The sequence below is a fragment of the Microtus oregoni genome, unplaced genomic scaffold (assembly GCF_018167655.1).
Source record: "Microtus oregoni isolate MIOR12 unplaced genomic scaffold, Mior012 000010F_ref0000083, whole genome shotgun sequence".
NCBI lineage: Eukaryota > Metazoa > Chordata > Mammalia > Rodentia > Cricetidae > Microtus > Microtus oregoni.
Genome location: NW_024543069.1, coordinates 23,240,251 through 23,264,986, shown reverse-complemented (window position 1 = coordinate 23,264,986; position 24,736 = coordinate 23,240,251). Strand labels below are relative to the sequence as shown.

Genomic DNA, 24,736 nt, shown 5'->3' with positions numbered 1-24,736 from the left:
TCATTGCATCCTCTCTTTGAGTTCTTTGAGGTGATGAGTTGGCTAACACTATAGCTAATGCGATAAAGCTGATTCCTACAGTGCAGCCTGGCACCACCCCGTCTGATTGGCACAGTCCAGTTCTCAGCTCTGTGTGTTCTACTGAGGGCTAACCAGAAACACATCCGCCAACCTCCGCTTTCAAACGCGTATCTCTGATCTCTGGGGATTGGCAAAATTTTACATAAAACAAAATAAATAATAGGTGTTGAGAGATCTGCCTGCTAAGAACATGTCGTCCTGGCCACTGGATTTGGAGATTCAGACCCCGGTGTCTCCATTAATTACAAGCTCAGCAGTGGTCACACGGCCTCCTTATGCTGTGGTTTTCTATGTAGGCTATGGTGATGGGCTGGATCCCAAGAGCCTGCCCAGGGGATCTGAGAGAAATACCACCAGTGTGCAAGAGGCAAGTCTTGTCATGTGTACCAAGTGTTTTTCCTCATGGTACATTGTAAGTTTCCCACCAGTTCTGAAATCCGGTGTGTGAATTGTATCTTTTCCGGTTCTGGATTTCTCTTTTCTTCAACGGCATCAGCAATGGTCCCAACCCTAAGTGAAAGCTGAAGGAGTCTGTTCATGAAGAAGGTCTCAGAGGGTGATCTAGTTAGGATGTCATGCTGACATAGGGGCTGAAGAACCTTGTTTTTCTAATCCAGAGTCACAGTGGGGCCTCTGCATGAGCTCTGGGGATGGAGAGGTCTGTGATGATGCCCTTCAGGCTATGGCACTCAGACCCTGCAGGTCATAGAGGGGTGGTTTCCTGCTCCCCATCTAGTGATATCATCTGCTACCCTGAGTGTTTTTAGGAACACTGATTCCTGGCACTGTCTCGCTTCTTCCTCAGGGTGAGCATTTTGACCCTTATATGAGAGATGCCTGAATCAGGCCTGTGTCTTTCCCATATGAGTAACCCTAGCACTTCCTGGCTCACAGTTTAATCTTCCTCTTGAGTATGATCTAGGTCACATGGAGGAGGCACACGAGGGTGTTAGTTCTGCCTTCTACCTTATTTCTGAGGCAGGGTCACTCTTATTGTTTATTGCCATGGGGTTCCATACTCCAGAAGAGCTGGCCTGGGATCTTCTGAGGAATCGATCTCTGACTCTCATCTTGCCATGGGGCCCCTGGAATTACAGACACAATCTACCACATCGCAGTGTTTGCATGGGTTACAGGAACTGAACCCAGGTCATCAGGCTTGCAAAAGCCTCTTTTACATCTCCCTGACCCCTCTTCTTGTTCTTCACAGGGGACTGGAAGAGTGGCTTCCTTTTCCATGAACTTGACACCTCTTCTTTTCCTACATTTTTTATGAGGATGTGACAATCTATGGTATTTATAGTTGATCTGACTTTTTCTTGCATTTAGTAAAAAGCAATTATGATCTTTTCAACTTCCTGTATTCTCAGCAGCTATCGAGCTTGGTATTTTGCATGTGGCATTTCTGTCTATCATTATTACAAGGAGTCTCATTTATTTTGATGAGTGCAGTTATAATAAATGAATTTATCTCTAATATTTCATAATGCTAGATCTTTCGAAAGCTCTCATTAGGGTCTAAAATAGTTATTATTTTAATAAGATTATGGAAATAAAATAATAACCTTTATAAATATACATTATAAATATTCCAGAGGATTACATAATGTTAGAAAGGAGAAGATAAGTCATATCAACCCTGGATGTGGTACTGAAGTTACTGCTTAGTGTGGCATCCCTAGGTCACTTAGCAACCTGACATGAGTGCTGTAAGCATCCCTTCTTCAAGGTTGACAGTGGACCCCCAAAAGCACCAATTCTCAATAGAATCAAAGTAAGATACCTTGATCACTTGACTAAAGCCAAGTATTTGGTTTGTTTTTTACAGATAAACTATTTTCCATCCATTTTTAAAGTCATTTGACTTAGGAGAAAATTCTAGTTCAAACCATGCTTACCAGAACCATGACAGTCCCATGAAAAAAATACATGGTTATAGAGAGACATTAGCTTTTTAAAAGACTTTATTCCTATTACTTTTCCCTTATGTGGATGGGCATTTTGTCTGCCTGTGTGTAAGTGTATCATGTACCCACAGTGTCCTCGGAGGCCAGAAGAGGGCGGTGGATCCCCTAGAACTGGAGAAAGATATTTGTGAGATTTTATGGGTTTAACTTCCAGTTACCAGAAGACACAGTCTCACAGCAAACTCCCTCATCCTCTGGATATTACAATCTATCTGCCCCCTCTTCTGTAATGTCCTCTGAGTCTATGTGTCGGGTGTTTTGTAGATGGAGTCATTGAGCCTGGGCTCCACGACTCCGAATGTTGCTTAGCTGTGGTTTTCTGGAATGGGCTCCGTGTGTTTCAAAGAGAAGTTTCCTTGATGAGGGTTGAGGACTAAACGTGTCTGTGGGTTTAAGGACACGTGAGCGAAGAGGATGGCACCAATTGTTATGCTTATAAGTGAATGGGCATGGAAAAGCCCACGAAGCAATACACAAAAAATTATAGTTCACTGAGGGATGCTGGGAATGGGAGAAAGAGTCTTCCCCAGGGAAGGGCACACCTATTGGTTGTCTAATATCAAATAGTTAGTCCTGAAAACACACATACAAGTAACATTATATAGGGTGAGCAGGTTATATTTAGGAATATATGTGATACATACATATATATTCATCTTAGAATAATTAATGAATAAAGAGGTTGTGAATTTGAAAGAGTGAAGGGGTATATGGGAAGGTTTGGGTAGAGACAAGGAGAGGTAGAAATGATGTAATTATATTATAATCTTTAAAAGAAAAGGAAAACATGAAGAGAAAAGATTGTTGTGAGCCTCCAGGTGGATCCTTTCACAAGAGCATTAAGTGCTCTTAACTGCTGGTCTATCTCTACAGCCCCAAACATCACACTTGTAAAATTTTATATGTCAAATGAATAGATTAAGTAATGAGCTAAAAATACCTTCTAGAGTTAGCATAGCGTCTCCAGTTCTAATGTTGTTTGAGACTCATTATTGTCTATAAAAGAGTTACTGTGTCTAAGATAGTCGCACGGTCTCTCGTGGCTTCAGTATCTGTGGTAACTTCGTTACATATCTCCTTTGTTAGTGATTTGACTGGAAGTCACACTTAGAGTGAACTTCTCTGTAATTGCAGGTTTTATATGGGGAGAGATTAAACAGATGTGGGATGGCGGCCTGCAGGATTACATCCACGACTGGTGGAATCTCATGGACTTTGTGATGAACTCCTTGTATTTGGCCACAATCTCCCTGAAGATCGTTGCATTTGTAAAGGTAATTGCTCTTTACGTTGTTGATGAAGCACTCATCTTTGGTTGTATTAATCTTATTAAGGGACCTTTGTGTGGTATTTACTAGCCTACTATTTTATTTATAGGACTGAAGTACAGGAACAGTGCTTGCCCTTTCGTTGCTATTGTAAGCATGGCAGAGCTGCTATGATATCACCTTTCTGCCAGTTAAGATGCCTGCCTCAAATAAAATAGCCTTCTAACTCTAGTTCTTTCTAATCCCACTGAACTTCTACTTCAAACACCGCTTAAATTTTGTCAGCCCAAATCTATTTTTTGCAAGATATAATAAATAGATAAATTTTCATTGGCAAATCAAAAGATCGCTCTTCGAAAGCCTTGATGTGGTTGTTTATACTTGAAGTAACAGTTCGATGTGATTGGAATGAATTAGAACGTCTTTGTCCTTGCCCTGTTCATCATGACACTGACTGTCTGAAATCACCCGCTGGGTTTGTGCACTGGCCCCAGCTATAGCCACCTAGTTCACACAGAGCATTTAGCTCTGCGGTGACAACTGTCATTACTCTCGTACTTGGGGGGACTTGTTTCAGGCTCAAGGTGTTGAATTCCCCCTTTTACTGCATTCATTTTCTCTCCTCCTTCTTGCCTCCTTTAAAATATAATTATTACAAAATGATTAGTGAATTTGGTGATTTGGAGAAGAGAGATTCTGATTGATGCCACATGAATAATGCATGCAATTTATGATCCCAACTAAAAAAAAAATGCACACACTAATGTCCTTACTCACTCAGTGACGCTCCAAACAGTGTTCTAATTCTCTGTGAATACTCATATGTCATAAGAGCAAAACTCTTCCAATTGAGAATGTTATGATTTTGTTATGATTTCTCGTGTGTGGGTGTATGTGTGTTATTATAAGCTACAATCACATTCGCATGATCTAATATATGACAATTTGAATCATATATATATATTATATTACCATATATAACTAAAGATAAAAATAACTCATATCTTGGTTTTAGCATTACAGTAGTTCTAAGAGTTTTCCCTTCAATACAGGATCAGAAAAGAAACACATACATTTACCATTATTAATCTCCCCCGGCTCCTCTTCTCTCTTTTCTTAATTTTAAATCTAAGATTTTTGAGCATCTCATACAATTCTTACTGTATCTGCATCATGTCTATCCTGCTTCCCCCCTTTCCACCTCCTCCTATGACCCCCACTTCCTTGAAAATTCATGACCTCTCTTTTAATTACTGCTCTTCCATGTCTCCGTTGCCCTCTGCTGGCTTCTAGCCTCCTCTCATGACCTCTGGTCCCCGGTGTTCACCTCTCAGACTGGTGTTTAACCCCGTGCATAAGTGAGAACAGGGCACTGCTGACCTCCCTATGCCTGGATCATTGCCCTCAGTAGAAATGTATGATTCCATCCTGTAAATGAGATGACTCCGTTTCGCGGCTGATTAATATTCTGTTCTATGTGTGCTGCATTTTATTTATCTTTCCATTCTTTTAAATAAATCAGTCAATCGGTTGACTCTGGCATTGCCTATTGTAAACAATGGTGCCATGAGTACAGGGACCCCTTTGATATTATTTCACATTTTTTACCAATTTGTTGAAAATTTTGTATTTTGATCCTATTTATTCCCTCCCCAGAGCCTCCCAGGATCCCTCACTTCCTCACCAGCCCAACTTTGTGTTCTCTCTTCCTCCTAATATTTGTTGCCTAGTGCTCTTAGGTTATGGTCTTCCTCTGTAATGTGACTGGTTGATCAGGAACTACAACCTTAAAGACAACTGGCATCCCTCTCCCAGCAGTTCTAAATTGCCAATAGCTCCTCAGCTAGGGGTAGGACTTCCTGTCCATCGAAGTCTGACCTCCCCCTCTCCATGGAGGGATTTGTCTGGCTTGAACTGGGGCAGGCCTGGTGGATGCTATCACAAACACTGTGAGCTCATATGTACAAGTGACCTGCCATGTCTGGAAAATACTATTCCATTATTGTCACCTGCCACCTCTTGTTTTCAGTCTTCCTGTGTGTCTTCCACAACATCTCCTGCACCTTGGGGAGGAAGAGTATAATACAAAGGTCCCATTTAGAGCAGAGAATCCCAATCACTATCTATGGCTTGTGTCTCTGCAAAAAGGAACATCTCTGATGAGGACTCAGATGTGCATTTGTCTAAGGGTGTAAAGATACAGTGTTACGAGTCAGTTTAACAAACATACCACTTAGATATTTTGACACCGTTTCCTGCTCAGAAGCTGACTACCCTGAATCTTTACAGTATTCTGTTTTTAGTTTAGTGAGGCGCCTTAGATATTTTGCTACCTGATGCATGCATTTGTTTATATTCCCACCAGCAGTTTTGAGTTGCCTTTCATCTCTGTATTTACCGTACACGGTTATCTTTTGACCTATTTACTAATAACTATTCTGGCTTGGAGAAATGGCATCTTCTTTTGACTTTGATTTACATTTTCGTGATGATTTGTGACACTGGACTTTACTGCATGTGCTCCCTGGCTATTTGTGTTTTCGTTTTCTGAGAAATGTCCAGTCAGATCATTGACCCACTTTTGAAATGGAGCTACTTGGGTTTTGTTGCTGAGGGATTTTTTTTTTTCTGTGATTGAGAGAAGACACTTTGAAGATTAAATCAACCAAAAGCTCTTTAAATACAATTACCTTCAAAAACACTTCAAGCAAGATAATTTCCACTCACATTATTACGATACTATTTTTGATGCGGGTCATTTTTCATATGTAAGAATTCAAGTGTTATTGTAGATTTAATAGATGAGTTGAGCCTTTATATGGGGGAAGGTATGGAGAGAATGGGGGGAGACAGACAGACAGACAGGGAGAGTGTTTAGGATGTGTTCCCAGTATACACCCCTGCAGACCCATCTCCCACAGACTGCGACCCCCGCAATGTTACCACAAGCTGTCCATCCTTTGAGGAACATTGCAGATCCAAATGACAGCACAGCCTTTGAAGCTCTTTTTTTTTTTTTTTTTTTTGAGACTGCTTGTGAGGTGATTACCGCTTATCCACCACTTCCTGCTTGTACTGCTTGAAGCAAGCTATTCAATATCTCAAATGCCTTTTCTGGAAAGCATCAATAATCTTCAGACTCAGTGAGAGGAGCTCATATAAAAACTAAGTATTTACTCTGACTCTGTAGGATTCCCTGGTTTGGTCTCTGTTGCTGTGATAAACACCAAGACCGAAAGCAACTTGGGGGAAGAAGGGGTTTACTTCCTCTTGGAGCTTATAGGGCATCTGGAAAGGAAGTCCAGGCAGGAATCTGGAGGCACGAACCGAAGCAGAGATCGTGAAGGACTGCTTCTTACCTGCTTTCTTTCCAAAGTTTGTTCAGGTTCTTACACAACCCAGGACCACCAGAACAGAGGTGGTACTGCCCACAGTGGATGGCACCAGGCTTTGTCAGTCATTAATCAAGAATATGCCCCAAAGACTGACCTACAGGCCATTCTGAGGAAGGAAATTCTTCAGCTGAGACTTTTTGCCTGTTTGTAGACGCCTGTCACTTGCATCCAGTTGCCATAAACTAACGTACTTGTACATATAAGGTAACAGTGTTACAGCGTCTATAGACTGGGCATACAGACACAGAGGACTTGACTTTTCTCTGATTATGAGCTTTGGTTGTGCTTGCTTGCATGCTTTGGTGCTTTTTGTACTAATGGGATGGTTGTTTTTAAATTTTTTTTTAATGTACAATCACTTGTTGATCTCCAGAACACCGTTTTAAATCTTATTTTGGCTTCATTGAGACTGGTTCAGAACTACTTTTTACCCAGCCCATTTCCACAGGCAAAGCTTGTCTCGCAAGCTTATCTTCAGTCCTTTGACAGGCATGAGTAAATCTCTATACCTTTTAACTGCGTGACATATAATTTCAACAATCAAAATTATTATGAATAATTTTATACAAGCAATTGATTTCACAGCCATGGTAGAGTTTTTACATCATTTTGATAAACAGTTTTGACTGGATGACTTCACTGAATCTTCTTCTTACCAGTTAACAGAATTACAAAAACTATTGCTTCTGTCTTATGGATGATCTCACACCAGAGTCAGCTCCTCGGATATAGTGTTTTCTGTGAGGTTCTTCAGTTTTGTAACAAGGACAATTGAATCCTGCTTGTTTGTTCTAGAATTATCTGCTAGGGAAGAAATTCTTAGGCTTTTCTCTTTTCTTTTTCTACATTATTAGCACATAGAGAAACATTTTCATCTTGTAACATAGTCATTAAAATCAAAATACTTTTTTTCCTGTAACCTTGTGTGATGAATGTGTATGCCATATTTCATCACTAAATCAAATACCTGAGAGCATCAACCTAGAAAGAACAAAGGTCTTCTTTGGTTCACAGATTGAAAGTGGTGGTCCGTGGTCACTTGGCACTTCTGTACTGTGTTAGAAAATGCATGACAGAGCAAACTAGCCACCTATTAGTGGGACAAAAGGAATGAGGAAGAAAGCAGGGTCCCCTAATCCCCTCTTTGGGCATCTCCCTAGGTAGCACAGCATCTGAAAGGGTTTACCATCTCCCATTACCACGGAACTGAAGGTCATGCCGTTAGTAAATCAGCCTTAGGAAGACATTCTACATCCAACTACAGCAACAGCCATTTTCGTAATATATCTACCTAAAAGTTTAACTCATTTTGATTGACAGTTTGGCTTTTATGAATATTCACCAGCTTATAAAGGGCATGATGACAAAGTCGCATATTTTCCTATAATCTAGGGACATATGATCCAATGTTATGATTCACTCCATCATCAGCTCGTAACACTCCTGCCAACCTACTCCTCTCCTAACAACCTAATCCTAACCCCCCAGCTTTATCTAGAAGCCCACATTCCTACCAGTGATTCACCTTCCTTGTCCTTCAGCATGTCTGATTCTTCTCTTGTGATTTTAGAGCTTCAAAAGGAAAGAACTTCAGGAGACAGTTCTCCTCTCAGGAGACATTAGGAACCCACAACAAATGGCTGGTTATGTCTAAACAAAGAGGAGTTCTCTCAGAAAGGTTAATCCCAGCAGAAAGGGAGGCTTTAGGCAAAATTGTGTCACAGTAGGAGTCCAGTGAAAAACAATGGTGGGGTGGCCAGTGTACGTGATGGCCTCAGAAAGGGAGAAGGTGTATAGAACACCTACTGCTCGCTCCCTCACAGATTACTCTACAAAATTAGGCTACCATCTTGGGCCTTTGGGATTCTAATGTCCACTTATCTCCTGAGGTAGCATGCTGATAATTGCTATTTTGAAGTCCTTGTCTTACGATTTATCTAAACTGATTTTCATGGGGAATGGTACTGTAGGAATGCAAGCATACTGTCTTGGCTGTTGGTGGTTGAACTAGACCTCTGGAGTTATGGTGTTTGTAGTGTTTCTCAGTGTGGCTATCTCTGTGTGTGCTCAGTTCTTTGGTTGTTATTACCACACTCTGACAGGTCATAGACCAGAAGAATGATGCTTGTTTTTCAGTAGGGGCCATTCTGTGTCTTAGGGTTCATATTCTGACTGTTCCAAGATTTAAAATTCTGGCTAGAACTCTGGTTTCAGACTCCAGGTGCTACTTACTGATGGGTTCAATGATGATGCAGTAGGTGGGGTGGGTGGCATGCTACTCTGAAGGTCTCTTTTGTGACTTGGGTTCTGTCTTAATCAATGTTCTGGTGCTACAAAGAGACATCATGACCACAGCAACTTGTAAAAGAAAGCTTTAAACTGAGGGCTTGTTTACAGCTTCACACGTAAACAAATTTTACAGTTTTAGCCCTTTATCATCATGGAATAAGCATGGTGGCACACAGGCAAAAATGGCGCCGGAGAAGTAGCTGAGAACCACATCCTGATCAGTTGGGCTGACTGAGAGAGAGAGAGACTCTGGGCCTGGCTTGGGCTTTTAAAACCACAAAGCCCACCCCCAGTGACACACTTTCTCCAAAAAGGCTATATCTCCTAATCTTTTCAAATAGTGCCACTCCCTGGTAACCAAGCATTCAAATTTACAAGCCTATGAGAGCCATCCTCATCCAAACTGCCACAGGTCCACCTCCACTAAGGGAGGAGGAGGCAGAGCTAGAGGTACCCTAGAGTTGCCAGGAATGGCAGCATATCTGAAGGATTGGAGGTGATTGCGAGGAGGCTGGAGTATGGATTCCCTAGAAAGAACAGATGAGGGAAAATAGGGATGGTCTCTCTGAGCCCCAGCCATATGTGGTGGCTGTGGGGTCCCTCCAGGTTGTTGGGGAGTGGCAAAAAGATTGGGGGGGCTTGGAGGAGTGGCTGAATTGGTCAGCAAGAAAGAACTAGGGGAACCCTGGACCCACAGCACCAGAAAACCAAAACCCAAGGGGATGGAAGTAGGCTAGGAGGAGGAGCTGGGACCAAAATCAAATTTCCAAATTGACATGTTAATATTTAATAGGTTTAGAAAATATAGCCAATGGGCAAATACTTTATTCTTTATAGATTTAAAGAACATTGTGGTTTGCAAAGCTTTTTAATTGCTTCTTAAAGCAATGGCTTATTCACTTACTTTATCTCAGTGTGCAGCCCAGGCTGATTTTGTACTCATCATATAGCGTATGCTGACCTCCAAGTCACAATCCTCTCTTGAGTCTTGGGTGCTGGGATTACAGGTGTGCACTGCTCCACCTGACTCAATGACCTCTGTAGAAGCCTAAGAAAATGCACATGTGTGTGGCAAGATTAAAACAGAGAGGAAATGAATGAGCCGTAGCACCTCTTACTCACTGCTCATGTCTCTGTTCTCTGACAAGAACCAAGGTGTCTGCATCAGGAAACAGACGAAGTATTGATTTACACTATGATCTGAACATCCGTCCCCGTGTTCCAATTCCCCAATGAGGATGTTTGTGTTGAGAGCCAGATGTGCCCCCGTGCACAAGGGATTTATACAACAGGAAAGGAAATCGGAAATTATGAATCTCAAAATTTACGGGATACAGCTGAGCTAGCTGCTCATCTTTCCCCTGGGGACAGAAAGATCTGAACTTTCTTAAGTAAATAAATATTCTCTTGAGAACAAGGTCCCTGGGTTTACTATCCAGAGAATGGAAGTCTGTGGCTCCAGGGACGATATCTATGAGTCCCTCAGGAACCTTTGTAACTTCGAATGGGGATTCGCCATTACAACACGATTAAACCCAAATAGCAGCATGTTTGCTCAAGAAGGTGATGTGTGCCATGATATTGTTAGTAAGGCATCACTTCCTAATAGCTACCCACCCTACTAGACTCTGAATCCAGTATGGATGCTGATATTAGGGCCGGGCGAGAGTCTCATGCTTTAGAAGATTTCCCCTTAGGATTTTTTCAGTTACAGCCAAGATCACCCACTAAGAAGGTTCTGTGTCCATCACTGTGTTATTGTCTCGTGATGGCTTCTATAGCAGGTTGTCTCCAACTGCTGCAGCATTGCTATTAAAGGCAAAGCCTCTCCTCTCTATTGGGACTCTAAAAGCCTCGACAACAAATAGACCCTATACATCTCTAACCTCTTCTCCCCTACTCCCACAATGCCTTGTGCTAATGCCCTTAAGTGTTTGTGTTATAAATTAGTTGTATCTGTCTGTGTCCTAGTCTATGAGGACGTTATGGGTAAAATATCTCCTAAGCACTCGTGGTACACAGTGTGGAATATTGATCATTTCAAGATATTTTAAAAAGTGCTTGCTTCCTTATCAATATACTTCCTCTGTCAGACTGTATATTGTTTGTGACTCAAGAACACCAACTAGGGTTTTAAAAAATAATCATTTTTTTCTTGTTCAGACTTTATTGTTTTATAATGTCCCTCATGCAAGAGTCTACAAGTTGAATCTGGCCAGTTGAATAAGCTGAGGAGTTGTGTTCTTTGCAAGATTTTAAAATACAACGTAACAATCAAGAACGAAATGATTAGCATATGAAGATTTTTAGCACATGGACATAAATTAGAAATAAGGACAGACCTGTCCAACCATGTGAATTAAAGCTCATGAGTTATAAGGCAATGAATTTCTGTCTTTGTATAGCTTACCCTAGCCCAGTGGTTCTCAACCTTCCTAAAGCTGCAACCCTTTAATACAGTTCCTCAGTTGTAGAGACTCCCCAACCATAAATTTATTTTCACTACTACTCTTATTTTGCTACTGTTATGAATCATAATGCAAATATCCTTGTTTTTTGATGATACGTTTTTTGATGGTGTTTTTTGACCCCTGTGAAAGGGGCATTCAACCTCCAAAAGGGGTCATGGCCCACAGGTTGAGAATTACTGTTCCAGCTACTGCCATCGTAAAGACTATACCTTCCAATCGGTGCCAGAGGTGGACCCAGGAAAACACCACAGACCTGAACTCGACTCTGTCAGCGTGTGTGTTTACTTCCCCTTCCTTTCTCTTTCCCCAGTACAGTGCTCTGAACCCACGGGACACGTGGGACATGTGGCACCCCACCCTGGTGGCAGAGGCTCTATTTGCTATTGCAAACATCTTCAGTTCCCTGCGGCTGATCTCGCTGTTCACTGCCAATTCGCACCTGGGACCTCTACAGATCTCGCTGGGACGGATGCTTCTGGACATCCTAAAATTCCTCTTCATCTACTGCCTCGTGCTGCTCGCCTTTGCGAATGGCCTAAATCAGCTGTACTTCTACTATGAAGAAACAAAGGGGTTAAACTGCAAAGGCATCCGGTGCGAGAAGCAGAACAATGCCTTTTCCACGTAAGTCGGGGAGGCGGCGTTCCTCTTGGTAAACGCTGGGCGGAGTGAAGAGTATATGCCTTCACAGATTTCAAAAATCCACCCCATGGTTACAAAGGAAATGGAGAATTAAAGCTATGAATAATGCAGGAAATGGAATTAGCATGGCTTTGAATAGAAATGTAAACTTCTGGCATTCAGAAAAAAAAAATACCGGGTACATTTATTTTAAGTTTTAGTAAATGGTCTTTTCTTTTAAATGACCTCAGGAAAAGGAAAGGCTATCTATCCCATTTGAAAATGTAGAATTCAAAAAGGAAGCCTGTGTATTATTGATGTCTTATATGTATGCATGTGCAATCAGTCTTGTTGGGAAGTCCACGTGCTTTTCCGCATTTCCACATGACCCTTCACGTGATTCTTTTGACTCTTAGTGTGGTATGCAAAAACATAAACATGCAAATATTATCCAAAACGGATACTCAAGTCTGCCCATTATAATTACCTAGGAAACACTTCCTGTAAGCTTACATGAGGATGAGCAGTTATACATGGCCACTGTCAAATTCTGGTGACTCTCATAAGCAGAATTGATGGCAGCCCACGCTCAGGAGAGACTCGTGTGCCCTGCCACCATCTCACAGGCTTTTCTGCCTGTGTCTGTTTCCTTCCCACTGTGAGAAACAAAGGTTAGCAGGTTAAGACCCTGGGTGTCTTCTCTGCCCACAGCCACACCAGTATGGACACATGTTTGTTTTGTAACTTTAACAAGCAGCCTCTTTCATGGGCCCTCATAGAACTAGACACACTGCAAAAGAGACAGTAAGGTTCCAACTAGAAGGCATTTCGCACAGCCTAAATCACTCAGAGCTAGAATGCTCTAGTTGCTTTAATCCTGCATCTGTTTGTTTTTATCCTGATATTTAAAACTCCATTTTAATTAACCAGCATCTGCTTGTGTGCACAGAGGATTTCGATCTCACCCTTTTAGATTTGATACAAACTCCCAGTCTTAAGAAACCATGTGATTCTGATTCCCCCTGCCTCACCTTATTCAATCTTGGACCCAGCCAGTTAACTTGGCCTCCTCCTTGGTTGTCTTCACCTTGGTTTGAAGGGGGGTGGTGAAATCTCCTTCATCCTTGTTTGCTAGAACTTTAGATGGCTGGCCATTTCCTGACCGTATGTGGTTTTTTTTTTGCCTTGTGACTTGGCCAAAGGCAGTGAGGACAAGAGAATCACGAGGACCCAGATCCCACCACCCTCCCCCTGTACCTGTCATAATCTTTCTGGACATTGTCTGGTGACGAGTGTCTCTTTGGCTTTGTGACAGCGTGCACTGTCCCAGGCTCCACCTCTCCTAAAACCTTTGCTGCTTCCTTTGTGCTATCTCATTAGAAGCTCTTTGCCGAGTCCTCCTCCTGTGTGTGCTGCTAAGTCCTTCCTGTGTGCTGTATCCCTGAAGGAGCTACAGCAAAGTCACCCCTCCCTCATCATTCTTAATTGAATGGGAAAGATCTCACTCACAACCGAACCCTTCGTACCTGCCTGACTCCCCGGCCAGTAGTAAGGCTACTGTCACTCTGTCCCTGTTTGTGATACCTTCAAATTCCCAGTCATCTCCTTGTTCCTAATGTTGGTTTATTAGTACATGATTAATTAAATATCAGACCAAAAGCATGATAGTCAGATGTCCAATGTATATCTGACATAGATTTATTCCAAAAGTAAAAGTTAGATTCTTTCAACCTCAGAATGGTTTCAGTTTATTTATTTGTACCCACTATTTCTTCCATGACTTGAGAGGCAACAGACAGTTGCATATCCCAGATATTGTAGGACTAAATCTTTTGCCACCCTCCCCCAAAGATCAGATGTTTCATCTAAATTACTTTTTCCTGCAAATGACAATGACAATTATGTTTTTCGCAATTATATTAGAAGCTAAATGATACAACTAACCCTGAATATGATTAAATTGGGTGTGTTAGGCTTAAGCTTATCCCTAGCTGACTCTGCTGCGATGTAACAGATGTCTCTCGTCCTAAAAGGGACATATGGCGACACTTGGCGTCTCTCGTTATCTACCCTTCATAGCTGCGTTTTCACTTTCAGTTTTTCTGCCACAATTTTTCCCACTGTTTTGCTACCCATTATTGCAGAGATTATATTCCATATGACATTAAAATCAGTTCATGCCTCACACAGGGCCTGCGCTAGCATTGTGGGTCCTCAAAGACAGTAGCACGTCCTGAACGGTATTATGTTTGGTGCACTGCTGTATCATTAGCTTCTCAGCCCTCCCTCCCGGACGGCAGCTGTCTGTCTGATGGCAGCACGCGCTCGTGTCCCTTCCTCTCCTCAGTGCCACCCTGGATCAACATCTCTCTCCACCTCTCAGTCGTTCTTCATTTAGCTCCTGAGTGCGATGTAATCACTGTAATCACTGGCTCTAGTGAACAGTTATCATCTTAGAGCATATTCAGTGAAAGTCCCGAAGGAAAACTTGGGTTTGGACCGCTCACTAGTCTCTTTCCAAAAAAAAAAAAAAAAAAAAAAAAAAAAAAAAAAAAACACTAGTCTCTTTCCAAACCTCCTTTTCCTCATTCCCAGATCCCTGAGCCACATAGGGAAGTAAAACCTTGGCTTTGTCACTGTGCTTCCCCTCCCCCTCCACTCTATACGGCTTCCTTTCTCACTGTCAGCATCATCTGTCAGCATCATCGTCTTGTCAATATCTTTCCTTGTTCACTGCCCAGGCTCAAGTCTACTTCCTGTCACTGAGTTTGTTCTGTCTGTCTGTCCATAAGCTCTTTCTAGACCAAGAGTAGAGGCTCCACCATCTAAGTTCATAATGAATACCTATCTCTTCCCAGATTCACCCTTAACCTTGCTGGACCTCTCCAGTCCTTCAGTGATCTGACCTTAGCTTCTATTCCCAATTTTTTTCCAAGTTCTTAACATTGTTTTACTCTTTCCTAACAAATTGATTATGAATCCCCAGTATATAATTTTTTTTCCTTTCCGTAGTCCCTTATTTTGCCTTTGCACTTCTCTATCTTTTAATCTTTTCAGAGATACTTTTTCCAGGGCTCCTTCCTTGATGCCTACCTGCTGTGGGCTCGCAGTGAGCACAGACCATGACCCAGGTCTGAAGCAGGCTTTTTCTTTTGGGCCACCAACCCACTCCCAAATCGGGACATGGAGACTTATTATTAGTTATAAACGTTTGGCCTTAGCTTATGCTCATTTCTGGCTAGCCCTTATAATTTAAGATGTTTCTCTTCATCTGTTTTGCCTCCGGGCTTTTTACCTTTCTTCCTGTGTCTGCTGATTGGTGGCTGGCTGGCCCTGGGCATCTCCTTCTCTTTATCCCTTGTTCTCTCCTATCTTCTTCTTCCCCTTGTTCTTCTCCAGGCTAGATTTCTCCTCCTGTTTATTCTCCCCACCTGTTGTCAGCCCTGCCCACCCCCTCTCTAGCTGTTAACCACTCAGATCTTTATTAGACCAATCAGGTGCCTTAGACAGGCAAGGTGAAAAAAAATGCAACACATCTTTACATAGTTAAACAAATGCAGCATAAACAAATGTAACACACCTTGACACAGTTAAAGTAATAGCCCACAGCATAAACAACGTAACACATCTTTACCTAGTTAAAGTACTATGCCACAACACTGGTCTGCTAAGACAGCCTTTTCCACAAGCAAATGGATACATCTCCCACTCCCTTTGTGTTCTGTAGTTTCCTCATTGACGTGTGAAAAAACGACTCCATCCTTAAGACTCTCAACTATTCCAGCCGTGGCGCACGCCTTTAATCCCAGCCCTGGGGAGGCAGAGGCTGTGGACCTCTGTGAGTTTTGGGCCAGCCTGGTCTATAAGAGCTAGTTCCAGGAAATGCTCCAAAAGCTACAGAGAAACTCGGTCTCAAAAAAAAAAAAATCAACTATTTGGTGACTGAAATAAATCTATTCAGAAGTTTTAGCTAACTGCCCCGGCAAGGGATCTGCCCAGGAAGTGGGGGTCATGAGCCTTCTGACATTGTCTGATTAAACGAAGCTCATTTGAGTGTACTGGAGCTCAATTCATAATGCCTTGTACCGGCCAATTAAGGTCATATTTTACATATTTTAATATGACATTTTTGGTTAGAAAACAAACAAATGTTGAGTTGCGTCATGTCGTGAATTTGTTCAATTATCATTTTAGTCTCAAAGAACAAGAGGAAATCTCAGCCTGAGAACACATTTTTTTTCCTTGCTTATTCCGTGTCTCTAGCTGTAAATATTTAGCCAAAAAGGAATAGGATCATTCAAAAAGTAACAGCTGAAAAAAAAAATACCTTCACAGGGAAAGAAATAAAATGTTATTTTCAGAAAAGCAAAACTCTGGCCCGTATAAAGTGGGTCTTCAGTTTAGACTTCAACACAGCTTTATGTCATGTGAGTTAGTTAGGTTGTGGTATTACCTTGGGAAATTAATAAGCATTTCCTTAAAAAAAATAACTTCTTTTCACTCACACAATGTGGAATATATTAGCCACATGAAGGTCTTCTGAGATGTGATCCAGCTAATGAATCCGAAATTTATGGACATCATGGGTCCCAGTGGATTTGAGAAGCAGTAATAGTCCTTCCTGGAAGCACTGGCTTCGAAATATTAACCTACATCACAGTCCAATGAGAAATCAACTCATTGAGGGATGCCTGAATACCAGGTCCTTAGTTCATCTGTGAAGCAAATATATTTTAGCTAGGTAAAATGTCCTGTGAATTTCACCACTGAATCATCCCACCAAAGGAAAAGAAAACTCTATAGTTGATCATGAAATATCATTTTGCATTTTCTTCTGCTAAATCTTAAATGTTTGTAGATATTTGCTGAATGATTAATGAAGGTTCTTTGAAAAATCAGTTCTTTTACATAGAAGCCAATGGGGACTGTCAATCATGGAAGAACTTTGATTTGCATGGCTGCTTTATCAGAATGCTTGAGGAAGCAACCACAATGGAAAGGCACTTATAATGTCATCTGTTTGTTGGTATTTTATAAAATGTGCTATGCAACATGTAACTTTTCCTTTTCTGTCCTGTGTGATGCATGTATGCATGCATGCATGCATGTATATAAGTATGTATGTACACGTGTGCATGTACATTTGGAGGGCAGAAGTTGAAGTCTTGTGTCTTCCTCCATAACTCTCTGCTTCACTGAGATGGAATCTCTCACTGAGCCCAAAGCATGCTGATTTAAAAGCTAGCATGGCTGCCAGCCCCAGGAATCTAGTCTCACCTCCTAAAGACGGGATTATGGGCAAAAGTCACATCTGCCCAGCTTTGGTGTGGGTGCCAGGGATTCAGACGCCAGGTGATGGCTTCCGCAGTGGGTGCTTGATCTACCGAATCAAATCTTAGCCATGTCGTGTAGAACTTTTTCCTGAATTGCTCCCTCATGTCAGGACAAACCCAACTGAAGTATATTTATATGTTCCTATGAGGGGTCATCACTGTTGGGAAAGAAAGGACACAGTTAACTCATATTAGATTCAAAGGATGCCTAAGAGTTACTAAAACATAAGAAATTCGACCCGTAAATCAAATTAAAATATCACAGCTGGGCAGTGGTAGTGCACGCCTTTAATCCCAGCACTCAGTAGGCAGAGGCAGATGGATCTCTGCCTCTGAGTTGAAGGCTAGACTGGTCTACAAGAGCTAGTTCCAGGACAGGCTTTAAAACTTCACCAAAACCCTGTCTCAAAAAAACCAAAAAACATTTCCGTGAACTTTTCCAGAGTCAAAGAATTCATTTCAGTCTCCCTGACAGTTTGTAGACCCACTGGGCTCTTTCATGTGAAGACTTCTTCACCTTCTCATATAACAGAACACCCCTCATTTTGACTAAATTTGGCCAAAACAGCATCTTTGTTACAATTATCTGTCACATCATCTAACTATTATAAAATGTAAATGAAATTAAATTTTATCTCCTAGAATCGGCTTTTCATCTAAAACTATGAAGTTTTCACTTGTGAAAAGCAATAGATTTGTGGAACTAAAGGTCTAAGTGGCAGTTTAGACATATTTAGTTAGACTGCTTTGATCATGAGGGCTAGAAATGAATTGTGTCAGTACCAGGCATTCTGCCATAAGAACAACACAGAACTACAGCTCTCAGATCCCCTGAGCAAGGAGGACATGCCCGGCTTTAGGGAATTGATGCAGAGCTGGGCAAGGAGGCTTAGCTCAGTCTCAGCATGATCCTGTGTTTCCCCATGCATTCCCTTTCCTTGTCCCGTGGTTTATCCATCCTTTGTTTCTGCATCCTGGTATATGCTGTGGCAAACCCCCAGCACACCTTGTTCCCAATGAGCCTCCTAAACTCTATTTCAGGCTCTTTTGGCAACTACCTCACCTTGGTATTTCCTGCAATGAGTATATCTGCTCATGTTCTCTCCAGGCTGAGGGCCTCATATGAATTATGTCTTCTTGGGTCATTTGACCAGGGCTGACCCAACACTCAGACACTAGGTAGACAGTTTAGGAGAGCATCAGGGAGCCCTGCTGCTAGAATGTTAGTGACCCGTCCTCCTAATGGGATTCCAGTCTAGTCCTGGTCCCTCTAAGACTGAAATCCCACCTCCTCCCTCTCTGTGCCAGGTGCCCAAAGGGTTTTGCCTTCATTTTTCTAATACGATGTAAATATAGTCTTTTTAAATCATTTCGAAGAGTTCAGAAGCTCTTACATCTTTTGCTATACACCAACCTTATTATTGTGTTCTATAGTATAATGAAACTAACATTTCTTAATTTGGGTACAGGTGATTGAAAGATTATTATTTTTTCTTTGTTTAAGCAAAGGAAATTCACTTATTACCTTGAGTGAGTAAAATGGGCCTTGAAACTAAAAAGCAACCTACAATGTCTAAGCATTTTGAGACAATTTGCTTTCTGAAGCAGTATACTGTGTGTGGGTCCAATTACAGATGCAAAAATCTAAAACAAAAATTGTAATTTTGTTTTAATCCTTCCATAACGGAAAGAAAAGCAGAGAAAGGCATGACTGAATTTTATGGACTAGTAAGCTTTAGGATTAGTAAGCTTCAGATACTGAGGATGGGAATCAACAAGCTTTCTATGAACAGGAGCAAATAGCAAATAGTTTAGACACCACGAGTCAATTGTTCTCTGATGTAATTGCTCTTTTGGGCCAACGTGACCAGCAGAAAACAAACCATAGACAATGCAAAAATAAACAAGGGTAGCTATGTCTCATAAAGTTTGATTTACAGATATTAAGTTATAAATTTTACATAATTTACATGTATCACAAATAATATTGTGATCCTTTTATTTTCCCTTAACCATTTGAGAAATTAGAAAACTATTCTTAACCCAGCAATCATGTTTTTTCCAGGGTCTGAATTCTCCTTTACCCACTTGCTCTAACAAACAAAGTGTAGCTTTCAATGCTCTTTGTATAATAAAATACATAGGAAAATAAGTATATTTTTTGTATTCATTTGATAAAAATATTTTAAATTAGTTTATTAAGTTTAATTTTGTAATTTTGGTTGAAGTTAACAGCACATATATGTACATATATAAAATAAGATGACCTCAACCCTTTCATCTTTTATTCCAGGTTGTTTGAAACTCTACAGTCCCTGTTTTGGTCAATATTTGGACTCATCAATTTGTATGTTACTAATGTCAATGCCCAGCATGAGTTCACCGAGTTTGTTGGGGCCACCATGTTTGGGACATACAATGTCATCTCTCTGGTTGTCCTTCTGAACATGTTAATTGCTATGATGAATAATTCTTACCAACTAATTGCCGTAAGTTGACAAATTACTCTTAATTTCATATCCTTTCTTCAGAGTGTTGTTCTCAGCTACCTTATCATCTTAGTAAATAAAGTCTGTAATCTGATATTGATAGGAGAGATCAGAATAGTTAATGGTCAGTGGTGATGTATATGAACAACAGTGCAGTAAAAATGACTGTATGTTATTCTGTTTTCTAGGCAGAGTGACATAGGTAATGAGGTCAGCCCGTGTTGCCAGGGAGCCATTGCCATGAAACAGTCTAGAAAGAGGTCTCTCATCTCTAAGCAGCCCGTCAGCTAATTCAGCATAAACAAAACTCGTGCCAGGCTATGAAGTTGAAAAGAAATCCCAGAGATAAATCTGGTAAAGGGGAAGCCATAGATACTCAGTTTCTTTGTTTTTTTTGTTTTGTTTTGTTTTGTTTAGTTTTGTTTGTTTGTTTTTTGAGACTGGGTTTCTCTGAAGCTTTGGAGTCTGTCCTGGAACTAGCTCTTGTAAGCTTAGGAAAAACAGGGGCTGGAGAGATGGCTCAGCAGTTAAGAACACTTGCTGCTCCTCTGCAGGTCCCAGGTTCAATTCCCAGCACCCACATGGAGCCATCTGCAGTCTATACTACAGTCTCAGGGGATTCAGTGGCCTCTTTTGGTTTCATTTGGTACGAGGCACACATATCACACACACACACACACACACACACACACACACACACACACAGAGAGAGAGAGAGAGAGAGAGATAGAGAGAGAGAGAGAGAGAGAGAGAGAGAGGCAAAATATCCATACACAAGAAATAAAAATTTTGAAAGTTTAGTAAAAGCAGCAAATATAGAAATGATCTTGAATTCCCCAGACAAGTTTGTGGTACAATATATTATTATTTAAAATTCTGACTTCCAAACAACTTAGCATCATTTATGTACTCAAAATTTCAAAATCTCTGCCTAGACATGTTAGCTTACATCTGTAACCCCAGCATTTGGAAGGCTGAGATGGGTAGGCCATTTTGAATTCAAAGCTAGCCTGAGCTACATTGTAACTTTCAGTCCACCCTGGGCTAAATCTGAGGCCCTGTGTCCAAAAGCCCAAAATCAGCAACCAAAATGTCTTACCAACAGATTGATTATGGTTGAATAAATAAGTGCATTGTTACCAAGGACTGTTAGAGAAACACTCCAGCAATTGCGATGAAATGCTTTATCCACGGGAACTTACAGAGTAGTGGGCTAAGTCCACTGAGAACAGCTATAGAGACAAACTAAAACCAGGGCACAAAGCATGCATGTGGGGTCCTTCACAGTCAGACCTTAGTGTACAAAGCATACTACAGGTTTTGTCAGACATAGCAACAATTGTGTTGTGTCCTTGAATCTACAGCAGAACTTCTGAACCGTTACCATGACTTTTGTCAAGTAGCCCTACGCATTTGAGTTAAATTTTCTTTACAGAGGTAATTTCTCAAGCCCGTCAGTGAAAAAAAAAAGTGCGCAATACATTAGAATACAGCATCCGTGTTACTAGTTCAGAGACTACGTGTAAGAATTCCCCGGGCTCTACCGATCTGGGAATGAACATCAGAATTTGTGGTTATACAGAATTTTAAGTAACATCCTAGAGCCTGAAATTTTATAAACAGACTCCACATGTATCCAGAGCAACAGAAACACACAACATAAAACAAAACAACAACAAAAAACAAACAAACCAAACAGACAAGCAAACAAACAAACAAAACCCCAGAAAACCATAACCATCATGTTAAGAACAAAGACGCTCCAGCAATTTGGGTCGTGTGAAACTTTAGATGCCCCAGCTTTGTCCAGAAGAAAACATTGCTCTGGAGTAGCTGTCTCGTCATATTTTTTTGTGGATCTTGTTTTTCTAGGCAATGAACAGAAAACAATTCTCAAATCTCCCTTTTATTTAGCCCAAATGCTGAAACTGTTGTAAGACAGGCAGACATCAGGACAGAGGTAGTGACCTCTCCATGTCCTGTGAGGGAAGCTCCTTGGGATGTTTGCATGTTGAGCATCTAACCCTCGTGTCTCCCAAAATCTCTGAACAAACTCGGAGATCTCTTCTTGGTTCCTGCTACCCACACCTCAGAGCTGTAGGGCAAATGACAGAAACGTCGGGAAGTTAGCAGCTGCTGAGCTAATTACACAAGCCATGACTAAAGCCTTCTTGTACTTTTCCATTGATCACAAATTCTCTTATGCGTCTACTGTACATCAGTCACATACTTGATTTCTCAAAAGTCCTTTGTCTCAAAACATATAATAGGGACAAAAAAAAATTCACGAATCATTTCAGTATTAGGAAGAGAGAGTAGAGAATGCTGTGAATGCGTCTCCACTGCTCCAGGTTTCCTTGAGGTGTGTAACTTCAACTGAGCCGTGGTTTGTGAGGCATGTGGTCTCAGGATTGTGCCAGACTAGCAGATGATATTTAGCCATCATCACGGGACACAAATGCTCCTGTGCAATTGCACCAAGATTCAGGGCTGTGATGGAGGCACTGCGCTGCATTGTGGGTTGATGGAATCTCTCTGTAAATGTGCATCTCTTGTCTGAGGTTAAGAGAGGATTATCCGTGTGGAAACATTTCCACTCAGACATCCCCTGCAGCACCAAAGCTCATCTGTGAGCGTTCATGCAGGTGGCATTTATCGGAGCAGCATGCAGGGCCTGGGTTAGGATGTAAAGCCATGCCTCTGGCTAGCACCTAATGAAACCAAACCGTACAGTCTTTAGGGACAGAGCTGCGGCATTGCTTCCCAGTCAGAAGGAATCACCACAGCCTCTTTAACACACGACTGTGGATCTCTGGTTCCCTAAAGAAGGAGGGTTGAACGAAGTGACAATGACGTGAGTCCATACAGGGCAAGCCACAGTCTCTGGGAGTTAGTGGCGCTTTTCCAAGCCATCTAACTAATGTTAGTTAACATCTAATTAGTGTTCCAACAACCCCTCTGTGTCAGTTTCCGGTTCCGTCTGCGAGACTGATCTTACATTGTTTAATTAGCGGACCTGTCGGCACTTGTCATGTTCTCTTGCTCAGGACCATGCAGACATAGAATGGAAATTTGCTCGAACGAAGCTCTGGATGAGCTACTTTGAAGAAGGCGGCACCCTGCCTACGCCTTTCAATGTCATCCCAAGCCCCAAATCCCTGTGGTACCTGGTCAAGTGGATCTGGACGCACCTGTGTAAGAAAAAGATGAGAAGGAAGCCAGAAAGCTTCGGGACAATCGGGGTAAGCTCACATCCTTTTAGTATCCTATCACATTGTCAATCATGAGTCTGACTAGAGTTGAATCGGTACCGAACACGGGCAGATCTTTTGACTTTCTGTTCTCGCTGATCATACACGGTGAAGTTTCACTGTACGTCACTCAGGTTTAACGCCCCATCAGGGTAGCTAGGACTCTTCACAAGCCCATTTCCTGAATGAAAGACATCATGCCTGTCGTAATGGGATCGACTCTCTTAATAAAGAGGCCTCCTCCTTTGTGGGAGCCTAGCCAGTTTGGATGTTCACCTTCCTAGATATGGACGGAGGGGGGAGGACCTAGGACTTACCACAGGGCAGGGAACCCGGACTGCTCTGTGGACTGGAGAGGGAGGGGGGGGAGAGGAGTGGGGGGAGGGGGAGAAGGGTGGGAGGAGGGGGAGAAGGGTGGGAGGAGGGGAAGGGAAATGGGAGGCTGGGAGGAGGTGGAAACTTGTTTTTTTGTTTATGTTTTTTTTTCTTCTTTTCGCAATAAAAAAAAAAAGAGGCCTCCTCATTCCGTTAGCCTAGTCTTGGGGACACAGCCATCTCTTGTACCCAAGCTCTTCTGCAATTAACAGCGGCGACTTATCTGGCTCTCTCCCTCTGAACTGTCGAGTCCGTGAGAAATGATCATGCTCTAGTATTCAAGTCCTGGTGTCCAACATTGGATCCATCATTTAGGACCACGCTGGTTATTGGTTTGTCAGTTATATCCTTTATTACGCTGACATCTGTTCCCTCTAGGCCTACTTCTCTAGGACTTTTGTCAAAGGCATTTTCTGCATCTATTGATAAGATCATGTGAAAAATTTTTAGACATTTATTTTACCTCTTACTTTTATTGATTTTCTATGCTCAGCCTTCCCTATATATCCAGGATAGCGAGAGCTTGATCATGGTGGTTGATCTTTTTGATAAATGCCTAAATTTGGCATGAAAGCATTTTTTTTGGCATCTGTGTTCATTGGGGATATTGGTGCCTATAGTTTTTTTTCTTCTTGTGTCTTTACATAGTTTTAAGCTTAGAATAATACAGGGGTTTGGAAATATAGCTCCTAATTGTTGGATGATTTAAGAAGTATTTCTTGAAGATTTTCTTTGAGAGTCTAGTAGAATTCTGCTATAAATACAACTGGACCTGGGCTTTTTTTTAAAAACCTGGAAGGCTTTTTATTATTGTTCTGATCTCTTTATTTGTTATGGCTCTATGTAAGTTGAAGATCTCTTCTTAGTTCTACTTTGGTGGTTTGAAGAACCTGGAAATCTATCATTTTATTTAGATTTTCTAACTGTATTAAAAACAAACTTGTAGGTTTTTTTAAAGTAAAATATAATAAGATAAAATAAAAATAACACAATGGAATTAGACAAAAAAACACCTAACTAACAAGAGAGAAGGAAAGAGCCCAAGAAGAGGTACAAGAAACAGATGCCCACTTATTGCACACTCAAAAACTCCATAAAAAGAGTAAACTGGAAACTATATGATTTATGCACAGGGCCTGTTGCAGATCCATGCAGGCCCTGTGCCTGTGGCTTTAGTCCCTGTGAGTTGGTAGGAG

At 41.5% G+C, this 24,736-nt stretch overlaps 1 protein-coding gene across 3 annotated transcripts in view; it reads left to right on the top strand.

Moving 5' to 3' along the window:
• The window catches only part of Trpc4 (transient receptor potential cation channel subfamily C member 4), a 159,062-nt gene that overhangs the window by 116,781 nt on the left and 17,545 nt on the right, over window positions 1–24,736 (top strand). For all 3 annotated transcript variants that reach the window (XM_041659214.1, XM_041659213.1, XM_041659215.1), the window contains 4 exons: window positions 3,183–3,322; window positions 11,782–12,095; window positions 19,719–19,914; window positions 22,962–23,156. In XM_041659214.1, the coding sequence (XP_041515148.1) occupies window positions 3,183–3,322; window positions 11,782–12,095; window positions 19,719–19,914; window positions 22,962–23,156 (845 nt within the window). The remainder of the gene's footprint in view (window positions 1–3,182; window positions 3,323–11,781; window positions 12,096–19,718; window positions 19,915–22,961; window positions 23,157–24,736) is intronic.